This window comes from Tenrec ecaudatus, chromosome 12, assembly GCF_050624435.1.
Source record: "Tenrec ecaudatus isolate mTenEca1 chromosome 12, mTenEca1.hap1, whole genome shotgun sequence".
In the NCBI taxonomy this organism is placed as follows: Eukaryota; Metazoa; Chordata; class Mammalia; order Afrosoricida; family Tenrecidae; genus Tenrec; species Tenrec ecaudatus.
Window position 1 is genome coordinate 36,158,891 of NC_134541.1, and position 25,436 is coordinate 36,184,326.

General features: G+C 49.9%; 1 protein-coding gene across 3 annotated transcripts in view; it reads right to left on the minus strand.

Annotated features, from left to right (window-relative positions):
* RASSF2 (Ras association domain family member 2) overlaps positions 1-25,436 on the minus strand; it is a 48,962-nt gene that overhangs the window by 11,748 nt on the left and 11,778 nt on the right. For 2 of the 3 annotated variants that reach the window (XM_075563964.1, XM_075563962.1), the window contains 4 exons: positions 9,280-9,373; positions 6,400-6,475; positions 4,233-4,384; positions 1,031-1,119 (listed from right to left, as the gene is read on the minus strand). In XM_075563964.1, the coding sequence (XP_075420079.1) occupies positions 1,031-1,119; positions 4,233-4,384; positions 6,400-6,475; positions 9,280-9,338 (376 nt within the window). In that variant the 5' untranslated portion in view covers positions 9,339-9,373. The remainder of the gene's footprint in view (positions 1-1,030; positions 1,120-4,232; positions 4,385-6,399; positions 6,476-9,279; positions 9,374-25,436) is intronic. The other variant, XM_075563963.1, reaches the window with a different exon arrangement.

Consider the following 25,436-nt stretch of genomic DNA (forward strand, 5'->3'; position numbering starts at 1 on the left):
GACCTCAATTCTACCTTACAAATCTGGCTAGATCAGAGGGTGTACACTGGTACAGACAAGAGCTGGAAACACAGAGAATCTAGGACAAATAAATCCCCCAGGACCAATAATGAGAGTAGCAATACTAGGAGGGGAAAGGGAAGGTAGGGGAGGAAGGGGGAACGGATCACAAGGATCTACATGTAATCCGCTCCCTTGGGGACGGACAACAGAACAGTGTGTGAAGGGAGACAATGGCCAGTGTAAGACATGAAATAATAATTTATAAATTATTAAGGGTTCGAGAGGGAGGGAGCATAGGGGAGGGAGGGAGAAAATAAGGAGCTGATATCAAGGGCTCAAGTAGAAAGAAAATGTTTTGAGAATGATGATGGCAACAAATGTGCAAATGTGCTTGACACAATAGATGGATATACGGATTGTGATAAGAGTTGTACAAGCTCCCAGTAAAATTATTTTTGTAAATGTTTTTAATAAAAAAGTCATACTTCGTGGACCAATAGAGACTAGAGGAACTATTATCCTAGGATAACTGAACAAGGAATTGAAGCCACTTCCAGAAGTCACCTTCCAGTCACATAATGAAATAGCTTATAAAATAACTAACGTCCCCCCTGAGCACTGTGATTCCTTGACTAATCCACTACGGGAGACCAAGCGGTCAACACTGACCCTGAAACCAAAGATGAGAAGCTAAGGAAGGGCAGGGAAAACAGATGAACGAAAACAGGACAAACAGAATGAAAGAATGAGACTGCTGAGACATCGTGAACACGTGACCAATTTCATAGAAGAGTTTATAAAAATGGTTCAATGGAAAACTAATTTGGAGAGAAAAGCCCAGAGATGACTGAGTGAGGTGGAAGAATTTGAGTATTTTCCTTGTAATAGTTTAAAAAATTTGAACCACATGACGTTTTTTTTTTCTCCAGAAGATAAATTCTACTTCACAACACTTGACACATCTGTCTTCCCAACCCCCTATCCCTATCCCACCCCCAGCCTAGCCCCCTCCCCAGCTGCCATCTACCTGTGGGACTCAGCATCTGGTCGCTCTCGGGAGGCCCGTCCACATCTGAAACCTGGATGCTGGGCGTGGTGAGGGGCTTCAGGGTGGTGCTGGGGACAGAAAACGACCCATCAGGAGGCCAGCTCGGCCCCTGCAGGAACACAGCTGCCCCCTTCACTCCAAAGCACATGGCTTGTGCCCAGGCCAGCGACAGGAGGTGAAGGATGTGGTGGGCTGGACTGAGCACCCCATCGCGCTGGCCCAGTTCCCAGACTGAGCGTGGAGGGTGGAGCTAGGCAGACTCTGGAGAGAGAAAAACATTCTTTTCCAGCATCTGGGATGACACAAGCACCCAATTCATCAAACCCAAGTCAGAGACTCCCGAAGAACAAAACCCCTGTGTTGCCTGGGCTGACTTCGAAGCTCTATGATTTAGAAGGAAACGCCTCATAACGGCCATTTACTTCTCGGCACAGGATTCCAGTTCAGTTCCATTTCTTTCAGAGCAAAAGTGCTTCTGGCATGGAGAAGTCAAGTGGAAAGTAATGGGTGGGCTTCTATGGGGCTGGGCAGCCCTCTATGGGGCGGGGCGGGGCGGGGCAGCTTGGGAAGGAGAGAGATGAGAGTGTTCTCAGAGGGACCGGGCCAGAGTCCTCAGGCAGGCAGAGAGAGGACCACAAGGAGGCAGTCGGAGTTGGGACCACACATACTTCCTCCAAACCGAACAGAACAATGGGGGAAGCTCTACGGAACACACCCACGGTCCACAGAAGTGGTGGCGAGACGGGAAGGCACGTGTGTGACCCTGTAAGACCACCCTGTGGTGAGATGCTTGTCAGTTCGCCGGGCTGCAGGGGCTGGTCTGTTGCTGTCATGAGGGAAGCTGTGTATTCCTCTGGAATCGCAGCAACGGTCAGCCCGGGGGACGGGGCGCCGACAGCGCTTCCAGTCTAAGGCAGGCTTGGAGGAAAGGCCAGTGAGCTCACTTCCCACACTTCTGAAAATAGCCAGTGAAAACCTTATGGGTCATGACAGAAGAGTGCGTTTCGTGTCTGCTTTCGACACACCCTCAGGAGGTGGGCATCGTGCTCATGGTGGGGAGATACAGGGCCGGCGGGCCAGGGGAGATGGCTTGAGCTGTGTCCTCCAAGAATATGTGTTGTAATCCGGACCTCTGTGCCCATGATTATGCCTCCATTCCAAGAGTGGACCGTCTTTGTGGTGCTCATGAGAGAGGATTCAGTGTTGGCTGCGTCTTGAGTCCAGCTCTTACAGAATAGAAAGAGAGCGGATTAAACGACGGGATGCCAGGGATGAAGCTCACTCCGAAGCTCAGGGTGACCAGGACCTTCCTCCAGAACCAACAGGGAGAGAAAGCCTTTCCCGAGAATTCAGATTGCTAGCCTACTAAACTGAGGAGGAAATAAAGGTCCGTGTGTTACGCTCACCCACTCACGGTGCTTCTGCTATAACTGACTGCCATCGAGTCGGACCGGGCAGAAGTGCGCCCTGTGAATGTCCCAGACTGTAACTGTTTACGGGACTGGAAAGCCCATCTTTCTTCCAAGGAGCTTCTGGTGGTTTCAAACTGCTGCCCTTGCGGGTCACAGTTCAATGGCTAAGCCAGATGGATCGGCCCTAGAGCCTCGCGTTGGTGCTTGGGAGGATGAAACAGGAGCTGGCAGTGTTTCACTCTGCCCGCGAGGTCCTTGTGAGTCACAGCGGGCTCACCAGCCACAGGCAGTGACAAGTGATGAGAAGAGCGAGTGTTGGCTGGACCACTGTCGAGAGAAGCCGCGTGTCACTTGGGTGACAGTTCTGGGAAGACATGTAGGTTCTCTTACTGCAGAAGCTGAACCTTGGGATGGACCTGGTCAGACCCCGTCAGGCATTAAGGATCACTGTCACCGAGAAGCCCTCCCCACTCCCTCATCCAAAGCTGAAGCAGCAACAGTGCGGCGCAGAAATGCAGGCATCCGTTCACTTGTTGAAGCTGCCACCAGGGATGAAATTACTGGCCAGGCCTGAAACTGAGTCTCAGAGCATGTGGAGGTTTGCAGAAGCCGCTGTGCCGCGTGAAGGACGCCTTGGCAGGCCGCCTGACAAAGAGCATATGGTCGGATGGAATTTTTAAAATGTTTTCAACTCACTTGGTGAACAGAATGTAACCTGGGCTGGGGCAGAGCCATGAAACGGATCTGGCTCCTCTGGATGGGTGGAAAGCAAAGCAAAGAGTGAAATCCAGCAAAATTAAATGAAACCAAAGACCCCCTGACCCCACGGCCCGGCCAGCGCCCGGCGGTCTGGGCAAGAGCCATTTCTCTCCTGCAGTTGTCATGGATGGAAACCAGATCGGCTCCAGGGCTTGGCACACTGCAGCCTTCTCTCCACATGTGAGAGAGCCATTTGGCTGTGGGAGTTTCACACACCGTCCGGCTGGGCCAAACAGAGAGGGCTTGGTTCTCATTAAAATCGCAAAAGCAGCCCCGCGGTTTTGGCTGAGGGGTGCGCTCCCTCCACCCAGGTCCTGGCCCGAAGACAGTCGGCATCAGCAGGTTTTAGGTTTAGGTTGGTCCTACACACTGACGCCCAGAAAGACGGAACAATGGGTGTGCCTTCTAGACATGCTCAGTGGCGCCCTTGGGGCGAGAAGGAAGAGGGATGATTTCCCACAGCCATTCCAGTGGGGGGCCAGGGGACCTAGGAGGACCTGGTTCAAGTGTGAGCTTCCCAGAGCAGACCCCTGGCTGACCTAGGGTTCTTTTTCCTCTTCAAGGTGCCCCCAAGCCAAGGAGAGCTCTGGTCAGAACATGTCCAGAGGGGAGCCATGTTATAAAGAGCCAGTTCCAGAAGTGCCACAAGAGAGTGAAATATGAGAGTCCTCAGAGAGATCCCCAGGCTGAGCTTAGCTGGCCCTTGGCAACCATCCTGAGACTCCAGAATTTTCCATGAGGTAGGGCACTCAGCTCACCCAGGCTTTGGCACTTCCCCTCCCTGCCTGAGCCTCTCCCCCACCCCGTACAGTGTCTCTCACTCAGAGACCAGAGTCTCTCTCATAGCTCTCTGCCCTTTGATCCTCAGTCCAAGCCCAAAGCAGGTAGCAGTGGAGGCAGTGGGGGGACAGAGCCAGCCTGGGGGGCTGGCTGGAAGAAGTGTTGATCAGTTTGAGAGCACACAGAAACCCACCCCCTCCCCAGTGATCCCTAGAAACCCCCTCACTCACCCTTGCGCCCCCAAGTTGCAGCCAGAGTGCCAGGACGAGGAGGACGGTGGGGGCCGGATGCGCTCATTGTCATCCTGCATCTGCAGACGGATGGGCCGGCACAGCCCCCAGGAGATGTTCAGCAGCCCCTCCACGATGAACTCATCTTCCTCCTGCCCACAAAGCAGGGGATCCCATGAGTCCACAGCCTCGCAGAGGCCAGCACCTCGGCTGTGGACAACGGACAGCAAACTGGATGTGCCCTAGCTGGGCAGCCTGAGCTATGCTCATGGATGTGCCCTAGCTGAGGGGGTGCAGGGGGCAGTCATCAAGTTCCTAACCCAGCACGGACACGGTTTCTTTTGTTGTCTTGAAATTAAATTCTTGAAATTGAGTCCTGTTTCTTTTTTTGTCTGGAAATTAAAATTTACTTGTGTGAATTTTTAAAAAGACTTTTCTATGCAAATACCTTTTTTAAAAAAGCAGAACCTATCTTTTTAAAAAGTCAGATTTGCCTTTGCCAACAGAATCGAGAGGCTAACTACTAAGCCACTCCCCCCTACTACGGCAAGTGCCATTAGCTAGGGCAGATGTGGCCATCTCGCCATCCACTGTGGGCAGATTTAAAGCAGCATTTCTGCCGTGTTGACTCTGCAAGGCACTAGCTCCTCTAGCAGATCAGTGGTTGCCTCTGAGAGGTGTCAGGAGTGTGATCATAGCTGACAGATGCTGGGCTCACCACCACAAATAAGGTTTCTTTAAAGCAGGACTTCCCCGAACCTCTAAGAAGCTAACAGGCTGTCTTAGGAGCCGCTAAGAGGTCAATGAACCCTGCAAGAGTTGCCAAATTCTTACTCAAGAGGTTGTTGACTAACACGAAATCCTTCTAAGGTCACTGACAGGTTCTATCCAAAAGAAGTGGATCTCCTGTGGGACCAGAAAGACCCTTTTGTCAATGGAGTATTCCGACTCATCTATAGCACACACCCCAGGAGAGGTGTCTAAGAACTTCAGTCTTCTCATGACCCAGCTTCTAATTAACAGACTCTTTGACAGCAGGGCCTGTCTTAACCCACGTTGTAGGGGCAGGGCTCAAGGTCAGACGGAGCCATGGCCACGCCTTCTAAATACATTCAATGGGTGAAGACAATCGCTGTCCAAATCAGCAACTCTCCAGAGTCCTAGCATCATCCTGGGAAGACAGCTGTGGGCGAAGTCAGGGCAGGAGCAGGACAGAGTGGCTTTAGGGCATTTGGGGGCTTTGGGGGGCAGAGACATGATTTATTGGCAGACTATTTGCAGTCTCTCAGTTTGACAGTGTTTGCGCCATCACTTCATATGACACAAATGTAGGGCAGAATATAGCCCAAAGCAGGACTGAGACTAAGGGGATCCAGGGCATAAAGCAGACTACTGCATCCCAAATGCTTTTCCCAACCAGCCTGCCTTGGGTTGAAATTCCACCATTTGATATCCGTTCCCATAGGTGAAATCGCCATGGCATGGTGACCTGGAAATGTGCTCTTAGAAAGGCCTTGGACGTGCTTTCTTCTCAGTCGAGAACCCAGGAGTATAGGTGACTCCACCAGGTTCCTTGCTAACTGCCACCTATCTGATAACAGACTTCAGAAAGGGATACAAGATGAGTAAGCTCAGCTTCTGGATGGGGGCTGGGGGAAGAAAGACAGATGGGAAACAAAGGGAACCCCAAAGAGGGCACCTGGGAGGAGGCCACAGTGTGGGGAAGAACCAAGTTCCTACCTCAGAGCTTACAGAACTGGGCCAGGTGAGTGCATCGGTACAACTGAGGCCCAGGGGTGCAAAAATAGAGGCCTGACCAAGGCGCCTGGGTCTCCCAGAACGAGGACAGCCGGCCTGAGAGCTATTGGAAAGGGCTGCTCCAGGAGAGCTTCTCTTTGGGGAGCCCCTGCCTCCAGAGCAAGAACTGGCCCATCCACACAGCCACATACCTCTGGAACAGAAACACTCATGGTTTGTAGAATGAAACTCGGCCTGTGGTTCCCTTCTCCCTCTTACCATCCTAAGTGAGAGACCACTCCTGGCGGCAGGAGGGGCGGGGTATCTTGGTACCTCAGGGCACCCTCCAGTCCGGGATATATGAAGACAAGGCGTGGCTGGCCCAGCAAACAAGAAGCTACACAGACTGCCCTGCCTGGGCACCCCTTACCTCGCGGTGCCGCAGCTGCAAATTCTGGCCTTCGTAGTACAAGTTGTAGGTCTTGAGGTGAAGGAGGAGCTCATTCCTTAGGGGAGAGAAACAAGGCGGTTCACGTTCTTGGCTGAAGCCACTTACACTGCAGTTGGGGCCTCCTTTGCTCCACTCCGTCTCTAGTCGCCCCTTTAGGCGCTTGTGGTGAATATATGTGCGGACACCACCAGCACCCCATGACCAACTTCCCTGGGTCAAGAGCAACCACCACTCCAGAATAGGCAAAGCTTGAGAAACCTCTAGAAAGCGAAGGGAGGTGTCACTGGCTGATAGGGCTGGCCACCTTGACAAGACCTCCCCAGCTCCAAGGAATACAAGCAGGGGTGTGAAGAAGTCACACACGCCTAGAGGCAATCACACAACCCAAAGCTCTGGCTCCCCTTCCTCACACAAGCTCTGAGTTCACCCAAGCCCCTTGCCATCAAGTGGACCCCAACTCGTAGTAATTCGATATATAAGATTGCACAGAGGCAAATCTTCCTGGGAGCGGACAGTCTCATCTTCTCCCTCCCAAAGCAGCCAAAGGGTTGGAACTCCCAACACTCAGCTGACGGCCCCACAAGGACTCCTTCATGCTGAGCGTTAGGGGAAAAATACTTATTACAGGCCTTTCTCAGACTTAGAAATGTCCAGGATTTTCCAAAGGTTCAAAAAAGTCAGGTCTGGGCCCCACCTACTTCTGCCTCATAAATGTGATGTTATTGTGTGGACAAAAACCCCCCAAAACCTGGCAAATTCCCCTCCACTGCGGTACGGATAAACAGAGAGAGAGAGTCACACAAAGGAGCCCGGCCTGGTGGCGTCATGGGTTAGGAATTGGGCTGCTAACGACACAGTCAGTGGTTTGAGCTCACCAGCCTCTCCACCGGGCAAAGATTAGGCATTCTGCTCTGTAAAGAAAGACGGCCCTGAGCCCTGGTGGTATGGAGGGTTGAGCATAAGACTGCCAGTGGAAAGAATGACGGCCCGGATACCACACAGGGGCAGTTCTGTCCATTGGTCACTGTGGGTCACAGTGGACTCGATGGCAGTGAGGTGGGTCCTTTCACAGTCACACAGAAAGGAGCCCTGGAGACAGACTGCTAACAGGAAGGTGTGCAGGGCAGAGACCTGACAGTCTGCTTCCACTAACATTCCAGCCTCGGAAGTCCTATGGGGCCGTCCCACTCTGCCCTACAGGGTCCTGGTAAGCGAGTTGGAATCCCTTTGATGGTAATGAGTTTGGGTTGGGCGTCCTGCAAAGGAACATGACACCGTGAAGGGACCCAGAAGGGATCGTGCGGATTGAAAGAGGCCAGAGGACAAGGGTGCACACGCCGCCACATGACGGCATTTGCAGAACGTCCGGAACTTGGAGGGCAGAATGCAGCTCAAGGCAGGGATGATGACTAGAAGTGGGCACGAGGGGGTTGCCAGGCTTAGCAACAGTCTGCTCTATACCTAAGCGCTGGCTGCACGGTGCGTGAGTAAGCACAGAGGAAAAACGCACACGTTGGGCCTGGAAGGCGTCCTTCACTTGCCCTGCGTGGCCAGCGGGGGGAACACAGCCCTTGAGAAGATGGCAGAGATGAGCTTCAAACTCTGTGTTCTCAGCTTGCTCCACCCACACCCGAGACTACCCCTACCAGCCTTATCTAACCGTGCAAGCTGTTGCATTCCCCGGGCTTCTGTGGGGCCGGGAGCAGACGACTCTGGAGGCCATCGTGTGTTTAGGTCTCTTCTCAGGCCAGAGGCAACCAAGTTGAGTCCCTCTAACCGCAGCCCTCCAATGGGGAGAATTCAGGCCAAGGCAGGCCAAACCAGCGGACTTCGCATTCCAACGAGCTCCTGATAAGTTAAACCCAGGAACTTCACAGGTGCTAACAGGAATTAGTGGAAAACGTGCTTCTCCAATAACTGAGAACAAAAGCTTCCTGGTACTGCTGAGCACATAAATCTGAAACAGGGATGTCAACTGACTGGCGTGGGGAATTCTTCAGTGAAGAACTACAATTGCTTAGTCTCTCATATACAGTAAAACTGTCCTGTTCAGCAGGGATCTCTGGTGGTATAGTGGGTCAGCAGTTCGAAATCATTAGCTGCTCCTGGGGAGAAAGATGAGGCTCTCTAGTTCTGTAAAGAGTTCACTGTCTCAGAAACCCACAGGAGCAGCTCCACCCTGTGTTACTCAGTGGCTATGAGTCAGAAATGACTCAGTGACAGTGAGTTTGTTTGGTATTGTTCAGAAGACACATTTTAGCCAGAAACATAGCAGTGCAGGGACACATCACCCACCCCAGCCAGGACTTCCCTAGGAGACTTTACAGACAGGACATCAGCAACCACCATCCACCACCTCCTCCAAGAAGCCCTCCAGGACCCCTCCTCTAACAAAATCCCACAAGTGAGGAGTATTGAAGTCCCCTTCATCAATGCCCTCTCTGTGGCCAGGATCTGGAAGCTCGCTCTATCTGTCACTGTGCCTTGCCGATAGAGTGCCCTAGGAGCAGAGTGGGCTGTGAGTTGGGCTGCTAATGGCAAGGTCAGCAGTTCAAAACCACCAGCTGCTTAAAAAACAACAACAAAACAAAACCACCAGCTGCTTCAAGGAGGAAAGATGAGGCTTTCTACCCCCATAAACAGGTAGTTATGGAGTCTCTATGCGTCAGAATCAACTCAGTGAAAGTGAGTTTGGGTTTTTTTGTTTGTTTGGTGGCTTGCTGATAGTCTCAGGGGACCAAGCTCATCTGTTTAGCTTTTCGCGCACATGGGGACCCCAGGTCTCTGGTGGACAGAGACGGCACCTGTCCCCGCTCTCATCCACCACAATGGGGGGGGGGGGGAAGCAAAAGCTCTTACTTGGAAATGTATTTATCTTGTCCACATGGAACCAGGGATGCCTGGCAACTGTAGTCCATGTTTCCTCTCTTTTCATCCGAAGGAACGGCCTATGCTTTAAAGAAGACAGAAGTTAGCATCACGTTATATTCCTAAGAATGAGACAGAACCAGACAAAGGGGCAGGGGAGGACACAGCATCACACGAGCCAGCTCTCTGCCTCGCCCTGCTCCACACTTGCGCCGTCCACCCTGACCCGGGCTACTGAGACGACTACCTCCTGGCCTCTGCCTCGGCTACCTGCACCGCCTCGGCGAGCAAACGCCGAGGGTAGAGGATGACCAAAGACCGTTGCTGACCACCAGGGCAGAGCGAGGACAAGAGCTGGGAGACTGGCAGCACGCAACCCAGACTTCTGAGAGCTCCTCCAGGGAATGGAGACGGGGCTGACGGGGCGGGCTCCAGTTCAGTCTGGAGCACCAAACACAACCACACAGCATGAGCACAGCAGAGTAGACTGGATCCGGATCATCGTGAACACATGATCGTGAGCGCTCCAGTCAACGGCCTGGTGAATAACGATGTACTGTGCGCCGGGCTGCTAACTGCCGGTCAATCATTCTCAACCACCAACTGCTACTTGGGATGGCCCTTCCATTCTGGAAACACCAGCTCAGCAGTTCAAAACCACCAGCCCCTCTTCAGGAGAAAGGGCTTTCTATCTCCCATAAAGAGATACAGTCTTGGAAACTCACAGGGGCAGTTCTGCCCTGTCCCATAGGGTCTCTAAGAATTGGCATCAACTAGATGACAGTAAGTGCAGTTTATAAAAACCCCAGTTACAAAATTATGTGAAGAAAATGAGCCCTATTTTGTTTACAATATGAGAGTAAATGTATCTAACATATGTAAGTGTATATCTTCCCACCCTCTCCCTTCCTACCCCCCCCAAAAAAAACAGACCCAACTCTGTAGATCCTGTGAGCCACAAATAACTACTCCCTGTGGTTTTCTTGGCTGTGATCTTTACAGAAGCAAATCCATGAAGCTGCTGGGCGGACTCGAACTGCCAACCTTTAGGAAAGCACCTGATTGCATACCTTTTTCGACATCCAGGGGTCTATATGTGTGCATACAATCCCAACAACTGCTCCCTGGGGTAACTCTGAGGCTGCCTGCTCCCATCCTCTGTTCAGAGTCCCTACGAGTCAGAAGCTAATCGATAGTGGGGGTTGGGTCTAGCTGCACAGCTGTCTCCGGTCATCAATTCATCTTACTTTTGTATGCATTTCAAAGCAGATGCCAGACTCTGGTCACTTGCCCCTGAATATCTGAAATCATCGCCCTGCATACTATTACAGTAAAACCAACATCTGTTTACAGGTCTACTGGCTCTCTCCAATACGTGTAGACATTTTATTGTGATAAACATATATGCAAGAAAACACGTGCCACTTCAACCGTCTCCACATGCACAGTTCCATATCACATTTATCATGGTGCTCTTAACTGCCCGCACATTTCCCGTCACTCTTAATAGACGCTCCGTACGCCCTCCCCTCTGAGTTTTCTATCCCATACCCTCCCACCCTCACCTTCTAACCACTGGCCAATGTTGATATCTACACACTTACCTGTTCTACATGGTTCATATTAAGTGGGATCCTACCCATTGGTTTCCGCCCCCCCTTTCTTTACTTCATTATACTTTTCTGCCACTTCCTGTCTGTCAGTTTGTCATACTGTGTGTGCCGGCTTGGATGTTGTGTTTCCAATGCCAGCAGGGTCCCCCAAAGTGAACAGGTTCCCGCGGAGCTCTCAGACCAAGAGCAGACAGGGAAGACGGAACAGGCTACCCACGTGGGAGGAAGTAGCCACGGAAGCCTTCTGTGCAGCCTTGCTACACTGTCAGCTAATGAAGGCCTGGCGAGCGGAAGCAGAACACAGACAGAGACTGTGCTGGAGGATGGGCTCCTCGGGGGCCAAGGGCACCTGAATGTGACTGAGGAAGAGCTGCTTTCTCAGAGGGAAGTCGAGTTGGCGGACCATGAGATGTGAGCCAGTAAAGCCTGTGGGGTGGAGCCTTCGGGCTCTTCGCTTGCTGACGGGGCTCAACTCCAGGTAAGGAGATCCAGCTGTGAAAATTTGCTCCTGGGCAGAACTTGGAATGTGAGACGTATGCACGTAGGAAAATTAGAAGTCATCGAAAACGAGATGGAAGCACATCAAGACTGCTATCTTAGGCATTGGTGAGCTGAAGTGAACTGATATTGGCCATTTGAGTCAGACGGGTTACTATGCCAAGAAGGACACAATCTAGAGGAATGGCACTGTCAAAAGGACATTGCAAAATCAACCTTAAAGTCCAGTGCTGTCTGTGATAAGATTATGTCTCTCTGCCTTCCAGGGAATCAAATCAATATAAATATCATTCAAATTTATGCACCAACCACAAAAGCTAATGACGAAGACATTTCAGAAATCTACCAATGTCTTCAGTCGGACATCAACCAAATAGATAATCAAAATGCAATGATAATTATTGGTGATTGGAATGCAAAAGTTGGAAAGAGGAAGGAATAGCCGTTGGAAAATATGAACGTGGTGATTGAAATGAAGCTCAATATCGCATGATAGAATTTTGCAAACCAAGGACTTGTTCATAGCAAATACCTTTTTTATAACAACACAAAAGGCAATACAGAAATCAAAATGAATACATAGATATTAAACTGACTAAACCTGTGGGAAGAGAAGATGGAAAAGCGCGATATCAGCAGCTAAAAGCAGGACACGGGCTGACTGCTCTTGTGTCAGTTCAGGTTAAAGCCGAATAAAACCAAAACAAGTCCGTAACAGCGAAGACACAAACGTGAGTCTGTCCCACCTGAATCTGGAGAACATCTCAAGACCGCATTTGGCACACTGAGCACTCGTGACAGAAAGCCCGGTGAGCTGTGGGGGACGTCAAGAACATCGTTCACGAAGAAAGGCAAAGGTCGTTAAAGAGACAAGACAGAAAGAGAAGATCAAAGTGGAGGTCAGGAGAGACTCTGAAATGTGCTCCTAATTGTCGTGCAGCTAGACCTGCAGAGGGAAGTGCAGATGGAGTCAAAGGGACAACGGCAAATATTCAAACGAAATGCGCAAAGACTTAGAAAACCAAAAAGTCAGAACATGCTCAGCATATCTTAAACGGAAAGAACACAAGGAAAGACCTCAAGTTGCAACCTTGAACGATTCTATGGGGAAATATCCAAGGACGCAGGAAGCATCAGAAGAAAATGGACAGAATGCAGTCACTGTACCAAAAAGGAACTGGTCAACAGTGCACCATTTCAGGAGGTAATATATGAGCAAGAGCTAACGGTGCTGAAGGAAGTTCAGGCTGTATTGAAAGTATTGGCCAAAAGCAAGTCTCCAGGAATTGATATGATCTCCACTGAACTGTTTCAACCCACTGATGATGAACTGGAAGCACTCACTCAACTATGCCAGGACACTTGGAAGGCAGCTACTTAGTTAACTGACTGGAAGAGATCCGTATTTGTAGCCATTCCAAAGAAAGGAGACCCAACAGCATGTTCAAACTATAGAACAATATCATTAAAGTCACATGCAAATAAAATTTTGCTGAAGATCATCCAACAACTGTTGCAGCAGCACATTGACCGGGAGCTGCCACAGGCTCAAGCCTGATTCCGAAGAGGATGTGAAACTAAGGATGACATTGCTGATGTCAGATGGATCTTGGTTCAAAGAAGAGAATCCCAGAAAAAGGTTTACTTGTGTTTTACCGACTAAACCAAGGCTCTTAAAATGCTACGGCTAACCTTGAGACAAATGGGAATCCTAGAACATTTCATTGTGCTCATTGGGGACTTGCACATGGATCAGAGGCAGTGGTGTGACCAGAACAAAGGAATATGGAATATGGTTTAACATCAGGAAGGTGTGCAGCAGGGTTGTATCCTCTCACCACACGCATTCCATCTGTGTGTGGGCAATACAGGGAAGCTGAAGTGTATGAAGAAGAACGGACTGGAAGAAAACTTGTTAACAACCGTCAAAGGGCTGTTCTGAACCCTGGTGGGTGATGTAGTGGGTTACATGTTGGGCTATAAACCACAAGGTCAGCAGCTCAAGTTCACAAGCTGCTGCACAAATGAAAGGTGAGACGTTCTACTCCTGCCAAGATTGAGAGGCTCAGAAATCCACAGGGGCAGTTCTACTCTGTGCTACACGGCCTCTAGGAGTCAGAATCGACTCCATGGCAGTGAGTTAGGGTTTTCATTTGTTGGGATGTTTTTGTTGGTTGGTTTACACGTCCTGGGATTATTGCGTCTCTTTCTTCCAGGTAAGAGACTTGAAGGAGAGCTGGAAGGATGGATGGATTCCTCCCTCACTCCCCTGATCCTTCCTGCCTCGCATCCATCCTTCCTGATGTCCTACAAGCCTCATCTTTGTTACTCATCATCTCATATCCTTGTTTTCTTGGAATTCTCCAACTAATCTACTCCACTCACTGAATATTCCGATGGGCCCTCTCTCTTCAGCACTGCCTCCAGCCTGGCCTCTAATTTGGTCATTTCAGTTTGCATCTGAAAGCAATCAGTAATCAGTCCCCTCTCCAGACAACCCCCTTGTGATGGCACAGCCTCTAAAACTCCCTGAGAACACCAACAGGGATTAAGCCTTCTATACTGATGTGAAAACAATTTGGTACTAGAGAAAAAAGACAGACCAAGAAGCAACTCAGACTCCAATGTACTTAGGAACATAGACTAAAGACAGCATTCTAAAAGCAAAAGAAAGATAGTGAATAAAATGGTTAAATATTAAAGAATAAAATCACAAAATACTGAAAGGAAGGAAATGTAGGATAGTATACATTATATTATGTGCATAGCTGTATATATACATATATGTCTGCATGTGTGTACACAGATGCATATGGAATATATACATGTGTACATACAAAGAGGCTTCAGAAACTTCAAGGAAAAATGGAATTCAAAGACAATGGAATTTTTTCCTGAACTTCTTGGAGTCCCCTTCTGTTCATCTACACATATATGCGTGTGTGTGTATATCTTTTATTACATACTAGGGGGTACATCCCCCAAAATTGAATCCTTTTCAAAGCTCGGTATTAAATTTTTTTTACAAAACAACCTTATCGCCTTCAAAATGTACTCTCCATTACACTTAATACATTTGTCAAATCTGCGATTCCATTCTTGGAAACAGTTTTCAAACTCGTCTGTTTGGATGGCTGACAGCACCTCCCTCATTTTTTCCTTCACCTCTTCTACATCATCAAATCACTGTCCTTTCATGTCCCTCTTCATGGAGACAAAAAGAAGTCACACAGAGTAAGGTCAGGTGAGTCAGGTGAGTGGGGCAAGAGAGGCATGCCGTTTTTTACCAAAACCCAGTACACTGAGATGGCTGCATGAGCAGGTCCATTGTTGTGGTGACAAAACCAGTCCCCCGTCTGCCACAAATCAGGCCTTTTTGTTGCACACTGTTATGCAATCTTCTCAGAAACCTCTAAATTAAGGTGACCAGATGTCCCGCTTTTGGCCGGACAATCCCGATTTTTAACAATTTTTCCCGCGTCCCACAGTGTTTTAAAAAGTCCTGATTTTTTAAAAGAATGCAAGACAAGCTAGGGTATACGGTTTTCGGCTGCCATACGGCTATTTTGCCAGGATATGAGTTTTATCAATGGTGTCCCGCTTTACCAATGTTAAAATCTGGTTATCTTACTCTAAATAGAAAGCTTGACTACCAGTCTGGCCTGGTGGAACAAACTCCAAATGCACTGTGAGGTGACATTTTCATTCATTAGGGAAGTGATGGATGTCCAGAACGAGGTTTGTCACCAATCAACATTTCACATTTTTTAAAAAACAAAAACCACTCATACGCTTGAGTTCTTCCCATAGCGCTGTCCCTGTAAGCTGTGGTCAACATCAACACAGTGTCTGTGGTGTTTTTCCCGAGCAGGAAGCAAAGTTTCACAGCTGCACGTTGTTCTCTTAAATCAGTATCACGAAAATAGAGGTTCAAGCAAAACTGCTTATAAAAAACCTCACTGTACCCCGAGAGAACCTTCCTAGGCAACGCCACTGGGCGCACTAGCTCAGAGTGGGTTGCTCTATAACCCTACTATGACAGCTCCACTCTCCCCAGCGCAATTCCAGGGTTCTTTTTTGGGTAGCTCCTCATAAATATAAATCTTGGGGTGGAAAAACTCTTCCTATCCAAGACTCAAAATTATAATTAAAGAATTGATACCATTACGTTAAAAATTTTTTTTTACCCGCATCATGCAAAAAAAAAAGATATAAGTGTGTGTATGTATGTGTATATATGTGTATATGTATATATGTATGTATATATATGTATATATATGTATATATATATCATATTAAATGAAGGGGGAAGTGCAGAGTGGAGACCCAAGGCCCAAGTGTCGACCAATGGAGATCCCCTCATAGAGGGGTTTAGGAGAGGAGATGGGTTAATTAGGGTGTGAGGTAGTATCGATGAAGAACACAGCTTTCCCCCGGATCCTGGATGCTTCCTCCCCCCAACTACCATGATCCGAATTCTACCTTGCAGGGCTGGATAGGACAGAGGCTGTACACTGGTGCATATGAGGGTTGGAGGTACAGGGAATCCAGGGTGGATGATACCTTCAGGACCAAGGGTGTGAGGGACGATGCTGGGAGAGTGGAGGGTGAGTGGGTTGGAAAGGGGGAACTGATTACAAGGATCCACATGTGTCCTCTTCCCTGGGAGAGGGACAGCAGAGAAGGGGGGAAGGGAGACTCCGGATAGGGCAAGATATGACAAAACAACGATGTATAAATTACCAAGGGCATATGAGGGAGGGGGGAATGGGGAGGGAGGAGGGGAAAAAAAAGAGGACCTGATGCAAGGGGCTTAAGTGGAGAGCAAATGCCTTGAGAATGATTGGGGCAGGGAATGTATGGATGTGCTTTATACAATTGATGTATGTATATGTATGGATTGTGGTAAGAGTTGTATGAGTCCCTAATAAAATGTAAAAGAAGAAAAGAGAAAAAAATGATTATGGCAAAGACTGTACAGATATGCTTTATACAATTGATGTATGTATATATATGAACTGTGAAAAGAATTGTATGAGCCCCAATAAATTTTTAAAATTAAAAAAAAAATTTTTTTTTACCCTTCTGTGTAGCACAAAGGAGCCCTGGTGCCATACAGGTTATGTGTTGGGCTGCTAACAGCAAGGTCAGCAGTTTGAAACTACCAGTTGCTTCTCGGGAGACAGACGAGGCTTCCTATTCCTATAACGGTTTACAGCCTCAGAAACCCAAATGGGGCAGTTCTGCTCTATCCCACAGGATCTCTGTGCGTTTGAATTAACTTGAGAGTGCTGAGTAGGTTCAGAAAAAGACAAAGTTTAGCCTCTACAAAGTCAAAGGCAAATGACAGATTGGGAGACACAAATACCACACATATGCCAAAGGGATCATGTAGCAATCTATAAAGGGCTTTCAGAAGTCCCTAAAAGTCCTACATGGATTTTTTTTTTTAACGGGCAAAGGGCTTGAACAAATAGTTCACAAGAAAATCAGCACAAACAATTAGAGACCTTTGCAAACAAATTCAACCTCATAGTTACACTCGGCAAGTCGTCTGATGACCCCAGAGTGAGGGGTCCCAGGGCTCTCTCCCACTGGGTGGCCAGAGCAAGGCCACAGCCATGACCTGAGGTAGCTTTCTGCTGAGGTGGTCTCCTCTTTACCTTCGGCCAGGGGTCTCCTCACCCCACCTCTCTTCTTACTTTAACAGTTCTGGGGCCGGAGTGTTAGGGAAATGCGCAGGCGGTTTTTATTTTCTCCCCTGTTGACTTTAATGGCAGGTAACTGATTCTAGAACCCAGTCCCTCCTCTGTCTCCCTCATGAACAACACCTGCATCTCACTTCACAACTTCCCACCCATCACCACAAATCACTGACTACCTGCAGCCAGCCAGAGGAAGAAGAAGAAAGAAAAAAGCTAAACTTATATACACTCGAAGGCAAAGAGCCCAGCTAACAAAGAGCCGGAAATGTAGAGCCGAGTCCTAAACAGAGCATTGTTTCTCACACACGGAAGGGTCAGGGGAAGACTGTCTCGGGGGCTGGAATGTGAATTCAATTGCATGCTTCCTCTGAGCATGTCTGCCAGGATCTGCGGCCTTGGACAGAGGGATGTGCTCAGCCCACTGGCACCTCCTTCTCCACCTTCCCTGGTATCCAGAATGGTGGGAGCCCTTCTGGACTCCAAAGTCCGTTGTATGAACCATTTACAAGCATCGTTTCGCACAATGCCCTGGGAATACAAACTGAGCCTCCCCACCTCTTTGCAGATGGGAAGGAAGGTCAGGCAGGGGGATCGAAGGGGCTTGCCAGCCCGGCCCGAATCTCAGGCCCAGAACAGAAACAGCTCCGAGCTCATCCCACAGACAAGGAGAGAAGAGAAAGAAAGTGGGCCAGGAAGAGGGAGAAGAGTTGACACAGTCATTTTCCACCTGAGGCTGCTTTCTGAAGATCTAAAAAGAAAGATTTAAATCCACTGAACGCCCTCCGCCTGTGTACGAGTTGCCCATCCTATCTGGCTCATAGCAGCCCCATGAGTGTCGGGGTACAAACATGTACTAGAGGGGTTTGGGTGGCTGATATTTTTGGAAGCAGATCACCAACCAGGCCTTTCTTCCGACACACCCATGCACCGACTTTTTGTTTTGCAGTCGAACCTGTTTTCACGCTACTTGCCCCACTCCGGAGCTCGAAACGTGATCTGTGAGCCTGGTCATTTATCCATCGAGAATTCTAAATCGGTGCACCCGCTCCTTAGGAAAGCCACTATAAAACATAAAAAGTATATCAAATGTCTACAAACCACAGAGCCTGTCAGTTAAAACGTTGGCAGCAGCTATTGTTGGGCTTGCCAGAATGCAAGCTTCCCCGGGCTCCATCACGTTGGAGGAGTGTGTGGGCCAGCCACCGGCCTGTCTTCCCTTTGAGCACCAACTTCAGGTTTTGGCACAATGTCCCATGTTCTCCTCAGCACCATGAGACGCCTGAGCAAGACCACTGTTTGTCGGTGGAACCCAGTACGTCCCCTGTGGAGACCAACTATCACTTCCTGCCTGCTTCCAAGGGAACTTCCCAGGCACAGAGAACTTTCTGGACCTGCTTCTCATGTTCTGCAAGTATGGAAGGACCCTCCCCAGATCCAAACAAACTCAAGTGTTTCGGAGACTCTGACTCCAAGCCCACTGCCCCCTACAAACGGTGTCCACTGTCCCTGGGCAGTGTCAGGTGGGCAGCCTGACTCTCCTTACACCTCACTGATCACACACAGAACTCACCTTTCCCCTAATGGCCTACCCTGGCCCTCCCACTCGGCACCTGGGGCTCCCTCACACTCCCACAACACCTTCAAGACCTCCTGGAGAGTAGATCAGACACCTGGCCCAAGAAAAGACCACCTGCTGTCCTAGGGGCGGGGTTTCTAGACACAGCCTGAGGCATGTGATTTAGGGAGGGAGGTTTGCAAGGGGGTGAGGGAAGCAGGCAAGGGCAGGGCGAGGCACTAAGGAAGTTTGTGGCTACAGCTAAAACCTACAATCCTCAAGGTCACATGGGGAGCTCCGCAGGCACGGGAAAGGCAGGCCCGTGAAAGAACCACAGAGTGGACCCTCCCTAGGGGCAGGCAACCAGGCTTCAGTGCCCCTCCACCACTCAGTCCTGGGGGCTATAAAAGTTACCATGCCCAGCTAGGATGGAAAGTTTGGTGGTTCGAGATGCCGCATAAGAAAGGCCTGGCAATTACTTCCAAATCCCCAGTCACTGAAAGCCCAGCAGAGCCCATCAAGGTCGCTGAGATACGAATGCAGTCACCCGGTGTTTGCTTTGGCTTGGTTCCAGTGGCCTGTCAGTCAATGGCTATTGTTGGGGGTGAGCTCCCAGGCATTTCCCAATACTCACAACAGGGATGAAGGGGATCTGGGAGGGTCCCCCACAGCATCTGACTCATTTGGACTTGAAGCAACCAGCGGTTCTGCCAACCACCTTCCAGCTGGGGGAAACAGCTGCCCACGCAGGACGGAGCTGCGGGGCATGGTGCAAGGCTGCACTCCCAGTCCCAAAGCCAGTGGCAGTGGGTCGTGGAGCTGCCGCACGGAGTCCTTTCCCTGCCCCCTCCCAGGTGCTTCCAGCCTCCCCCCCCCCCCGATGCCTCCCCAGAATGCGTGAGAGGCCACCAAGCCCCAGAAATATTTACACTTTGCTTCCTGCGTGGAGAAGAAACACAAAGTCCTCCAGAAGCTTTGAGAGATGGTTGGAGAACACATCCCAAGGGTTCACAACTCAAAATCACTGCCAGCGAGTCCACTGCGACTCAGAGTGACCCTAAAAGACAGTGTCAAGCGGCCCCCTGTGGGTTTCCAAGACAGTAGCTTTTTATAGGAGCTTAGAGCCTCATCTTTCTCCCTTGGAGCAGCCGGTGGTTTCAAACTGCTGGCCTTGCAGTTAGCAGCCTAATTTGTAATCCACTAAGCAACCAGGGCTCCTCCAAGAGAGGCGAGTTCCCCTCTGACACTGGCTGTCAGCATGCGGAGAGCCCAACATGGTGAATCTGGTCTCAGAGCTTCCCTCGGACGGACACTGGCTCACCCCTACAGCGCAGTGGCCAGCATCGTTCCTCTTCTCCGTCCATTACAAAGTGCCCCAAGGGAGGGGGCAAGTGCAGGCCAGAAAGCTGCCCTCCTGCTCCCTAAGGGACTGGGGTGAGAAACCGCCATTGGATTGAACCCAGACAGTGACAGCAGCGGGGGGAGGAGAGAGACAGGCAGACCCAGGAAGGCAGGGCTTTCCAAGGAGAATTCCCAAGCTCCGGCTGAGCTTCTGGACCCTGGATGCTAATGAAATCTCCCTGGAGAGGGAATAAAGGGGGTAGAATGGATTACACATTGGGCTGTGAACCACGAAACGAGGTTTTCCCCGAGACCCTGCAGCAGTTGATGGAAGAGACCACTGGATGCATCTCCAGCCAGCCTTTCAGGAATGGAAGGCGTAGAATTTCCAAAAAACAAACTGAGTTGGGTGCTTAGTGCCCTTCCTCATCACTTTGGGGGTGCAAGCCCACCCCAAGGTGCCTCAGAAGAAAGGCCTGGCCCCCTCCTTCTGGCAGGCCACCGCCATGAAAATTGTGCAAGGTCATTTACTCAGAGACACTCAGGATGACCGAGAGTCCATGGGAATGGTTTGACTCCCCACCCCCGTCTCTAACATCTCAAAAGGGTAGAGACCCCTGGTGGCGTCATGGCTGCTTGTTGGGCTGCGATCCGCAAGATCAACAGTTTGAAACCACCACTTGCTTTGGGGGGAAAAGACAGGCTTTTGACTTCCGTAAAGAGTTACCATCTCAGAAACTCAGAGAGGCTGTTTTGCCCTGTCCTGGAGGGGTGGTCACTGCGAATCGGCATTGACTCGATGGCAGTGAGTTTGGTGTTTCTGGAAGGGGACAGAACAGAGGACAACAGCGGGTCCGTGTGTAGACAGACACAGAGCCCGTGCAAAGGGCCGCTTCTTGCAAACGTCTGCGGCAGGATGGCACAGAAGCCAGGAAGTCAGCCCTGGGGCCCAGACCTGAAGCAAGGGGAACAAACGCTCACAGAGGCTGGCAGCTTCCCCTTTCTGGGCCCGTCCCCACTTCTGCTCTGAGCCCTGCCACCCCCTCTAAGGATAGCCTGGCTCCCCCGTTGGACGAGAAGGTTCTCTGACATGGTACTTCATACTACAGTGTGAAAGACTGGCCCCGCTGGTCTCCGGAGGAAACCATCATTGTTAAGCCAAACAGGAGGCAGTGCTCAGCCCTCCGCACTTCAGGCCCCCGGTACTAACTAGAGCAGGAAGACGCATCGATGGCCAACAGGAAACCCCAGCCGATTGCACCACTTGAGGAAAGAGACTTGAGCTGCAGGCTGAGTCGCTGCCAAGATCTGGAGATCACAGGAGAGGCCACAAACGCCGGCTGCCTCTCTCGGAAGGAAGGGAGCACACTTGGCTTCCAGTCAGGCTTCCTTCCACACAAGCCCCGGCGTGTAGGGCCAAGGCCTGTGTGCTTCTGGAACTGACCCCTCCTCTCTTCCCCACGCAAACTTAACCTCCTCCTCCAATGATGGTGTCGCCCCCACCTGCTGACCCACCCCCATGGCCCACAGAGTTCTCCCCGTCACTCTGCCAGGAGAGGCCCCAACCCCAAAGACCATCTCAAGTAGAACTAAGGTCACGTGTCCTGGGTGCTTTCTCCCCGTCGTCTGCCTTAGGAGTCACTGTGAGCAAAAGGCTTTGCCCCTCACCCACCCCAGAAGATTTCCAGCATCAGGCAGGAGGGGGCGGCAAGTGTTTGAGAGGGCAGGAGCTTCCCTCATTGGCTGGCATGACCAAAGGAGGGACAATAGGGGCAGACTGCCCAGCAGCTTGCTTATTGGGTAATCTGATAGTAAGGACCATGCTCACCTGGAGGCAGGTAGAAGGGGCTTAGCTCCAGAGGACAGATGACTAGACACAGAAGCCCCTGGGCTGCTGCCTCCTCCACAGATTATGATGAGAAGAATCAGGGAGTCATTCATGCTACTACCCAAGCCACAAGCACATTAGGTACAACAAAGGAGAGCTTAGCCAGTAACTACTTGCCACGGGGTGGATTCTGACTCGTGGCAACCCACATGGGTCAGCGCAGAACTGCACCCCACAGGGTTTTCTAACAGCTGTGCTTTTGGAAGTCGATCGCCAGGGCTTTCTTCCTCGGTGTCTCTGGGTGGACGGGAACTTGCGACCTTTCAGTTAGTCGCCAAGCATGTTAACCATTGGTCCATTCAAAAACTCGACAAGGAAAGACTCCGCTACCTCACTTTGCAGGTAAAGCAACTAAGGCACAGAAAAGCTAAGTAATCTGTCCCAAGACTCACAGACAGAAAGGGCAGACTGGGGTCCAAAGCCAGGACTGTGAGCCTGCAAGGCAGAAGGAAGCTCTAACCACCCCAAGCCCCACCCCAACTGACTACATCTTCTCTTGATGGAGAGGGAAGTAGGGCTTTCCACTAAAACCCAACGGCTTCCAGAGCAGCGGCCTCACAGGCAGCTCCCATTAGCGTCCTCCGGAGAGGAAAGCGGGGCTCCACTCTCCCAAGAGTGGGCACTTGTTAGTTTGGGTGACGAGAAAGGTAACAGCAAGCGAAGGTGAAGTGTTCACAGTTTGATGGAGGTAAAAGATGTCCCTAGAAGGAACACAAGAGAAAACCCCATTGTCAATTGTGATGGTGTATATGAGACGGGGCTTTCTACTCCCGTGAACAATTAGTCCTGGAAACACATGGGGGCAGTCCTACCCGGTGCTGTAGAGTTGCTACGAGTCGGCATCGACTCGATGGCATTACATCTTGTGAGTGAGATACAATTCTGGAACAACAGTAAAAGCAATCAAATATATATGTGCAGGGATAGATATCACTAAAACCAAACTCACTGACATCGAGTCGATTCAAATCATAGCATCCCGATAGGACAGAGTAGGTCACCAAGATGGTAACTCTTTACAAGAGTAGAAAGCCTCATCTTTCTCCCACGGAGCAACTGGTGGTTTTGAACTGATGACCTTGCAGCTCAACACAATCTGTTACGCCACCAGGGCTCCTATGATATAAATGTAGATAAGTATGTATGTACATAGGTATGCATATGTGTGTATATATAAGTATATAAAGGCACCTATGTGACTATATGCACGTATATACATGTATGTAATAAAACCCATAGGGGACACAGTTTCTTGGGCATAACCGAATACCTTGTGGGATTGGCTTTCTAGATTTCATGGATTAGAACTGTAGTGTCATGAAATAGCTCAGTCAATTGGCATAATACAAAGAATAAAATTATCCTCTCCATCCTAGTTTGGTAGGCAGTGTCTGAGGTACTAAAGCTTTCAGGCGGCCATCTCAGTAACGATTGGTTTCTACACGTCTGGCGCCAAAGAGAATAAAAAGAAACCTAAGACTCAAAGAAGCCTTGGTGGTGTAATGGATACAAGTTGGGCAAGGTCAGCAGTTTGAAACCACCAGCTGCTTCTTGGGAGAAAAATGGGGCTTTCTATTCCTGTAAAGAGTCACTGTCTCAGAAACTCACAGGGCCAGTTCTACCGTATCCTATAGGGTCATTATGGGTCAGAATCAACTCAATGGCAGTGAGCTTTCATTTGAAGACCCAAAGAAGAAACAAATCTACAGGCCCACAAACCACCACCTTCATCTACCCTGAGACCAGAAGAACTAGATGGTGCCCAGCTACACCAGTTGGTACAGTGAGCCAGAAAAGGCAGACCCTGGTAGAGGGGGAGAGACATGTGGAACCAAACCTCAAATTCCTAAGTTAACAATCAATAAGCAACAACAAAAGCACATCTACTGGACTGGTTGACACTTGAGGTCTCCCCAAGACAACTGTTGTGGGATGGTCCTCAAACTTTGAACCAACAGAGGCCAGTGTATAACGCAGAACAAATTGGCTCCAGAAATAGTGACTAATTTACCCGTAAGTACGAGGTTCCTTTACAACAACATCAAGAATCCCCCAAGTGAGTCCAAACCATCGACAACAAATTAATGACAACTAATGTAAGAGGGTAGGGAAACTAGATTCATGGGAAGGGAGCCATCAGAGTGAAAACAACGAGAACGTTCATGCACCGTCAAGAGCAGAATGAATGTCACTGCACAGCTGCCTGCGTAGGAGCCGACACTGCCGTGTGAGCCTTTCCGCCCACCCCCCAAACACAGTAAAGTAGTATTTAAAAAAGGAAGAATCCCCTGGAGAACTCATTAAAATTCCCCAGCTCACCCCTCAGAGTTTCTGATTCAGGAATTCTGGGATGTTGCTGGGGAGTCTGCATCTCTAACGAGCTCTGGGTGATGGTTCAGGATGCTTTAGCGCTTTCTTGTAAGAACACCATCAAGCCAACGTGCTACTACGGAGTGGGTTCCGGCTCATAGAGCAGGACTGCCCCCATCGGGGTGCTAAGCCTGTAACCCTTGTGGAAGCAGACTGCCACAGCCTTCTCCGGCTGGTGGGTTCAAAGCGCCAACTTCTCGATTAGAAGGCAAGCAGTTAGCCACTGTGCCACCAGGACTCCTTAAAAGCCACCAAATTCACTGCCACCGAGTCAATGCTGACTCATAGCAATGGATCAGAAGGGGAGAACTGCCCCATTGAATTTCTGAGACTGTAACTCTTCAGGCCAGTGAGTAACCACTACGCCACCACAGTGCCTGAGAACCTTATAAAGCAGTGGTTCTCAGCCTGTGGGTCGTGACCCCTTTGGGGGCGAACAACCCTTTCAAAGGGATCGCCTAAGATCATGAGAAAACACATAAATATTTCACAATATGTAATTACATCTTGTTTTGTGATTATTCACAATGCTTTATGTTTACCTTGTCACAATGAAAATATATCCTGCATATCAGATATTTATATTACGATTCATAACAGTAGCAAAATTATAATTATGAAGTAGCAACGAAAATCATTTGATGGTTGGGGATCCCCACCACATGAGGGGCTGTATTAAGGGTTGTGGCATGAGGAAGGTGGAGAACCACTCACTGCTCTAATGAAAGGCCTACTTTCACTTACAGATAACAGAAGGTCAGAGAGGTCAGGCGATTTGTCCCAGGTCACACAGCTGTGAGCTAGATATGAGGGTTTTAGTACAGTGAGAAGTGGACTTCGTGGACTGGCAGCCCTGGGAAAGGGAGTAAGCAGGTGATAGTCTACAGGGGGCCCAGGATAGAAACTCAGAGCCCCCGTTGCCCAGGCACCTGGCCTCTTGTAGGGTCACAGAACCATAACCCGCAGTCAGACCTCTCCCTCTGATGAAAGAACCCACCAGCCCTTACACCCATGGGCCCAGAAAAAATTTCAGAGCCTGAAAATCACACCTACGCATTCACCCCCATAGCAGGAGCGAGCCCCTGCCTGGCCCACTTGGGTAAGGAACTGAGAGGCAGCAGGTGGCCACGCTGGGAATCCCCTGCTCTTTCAGTGCCAAGGAGGGCCCAGCCCTTCCA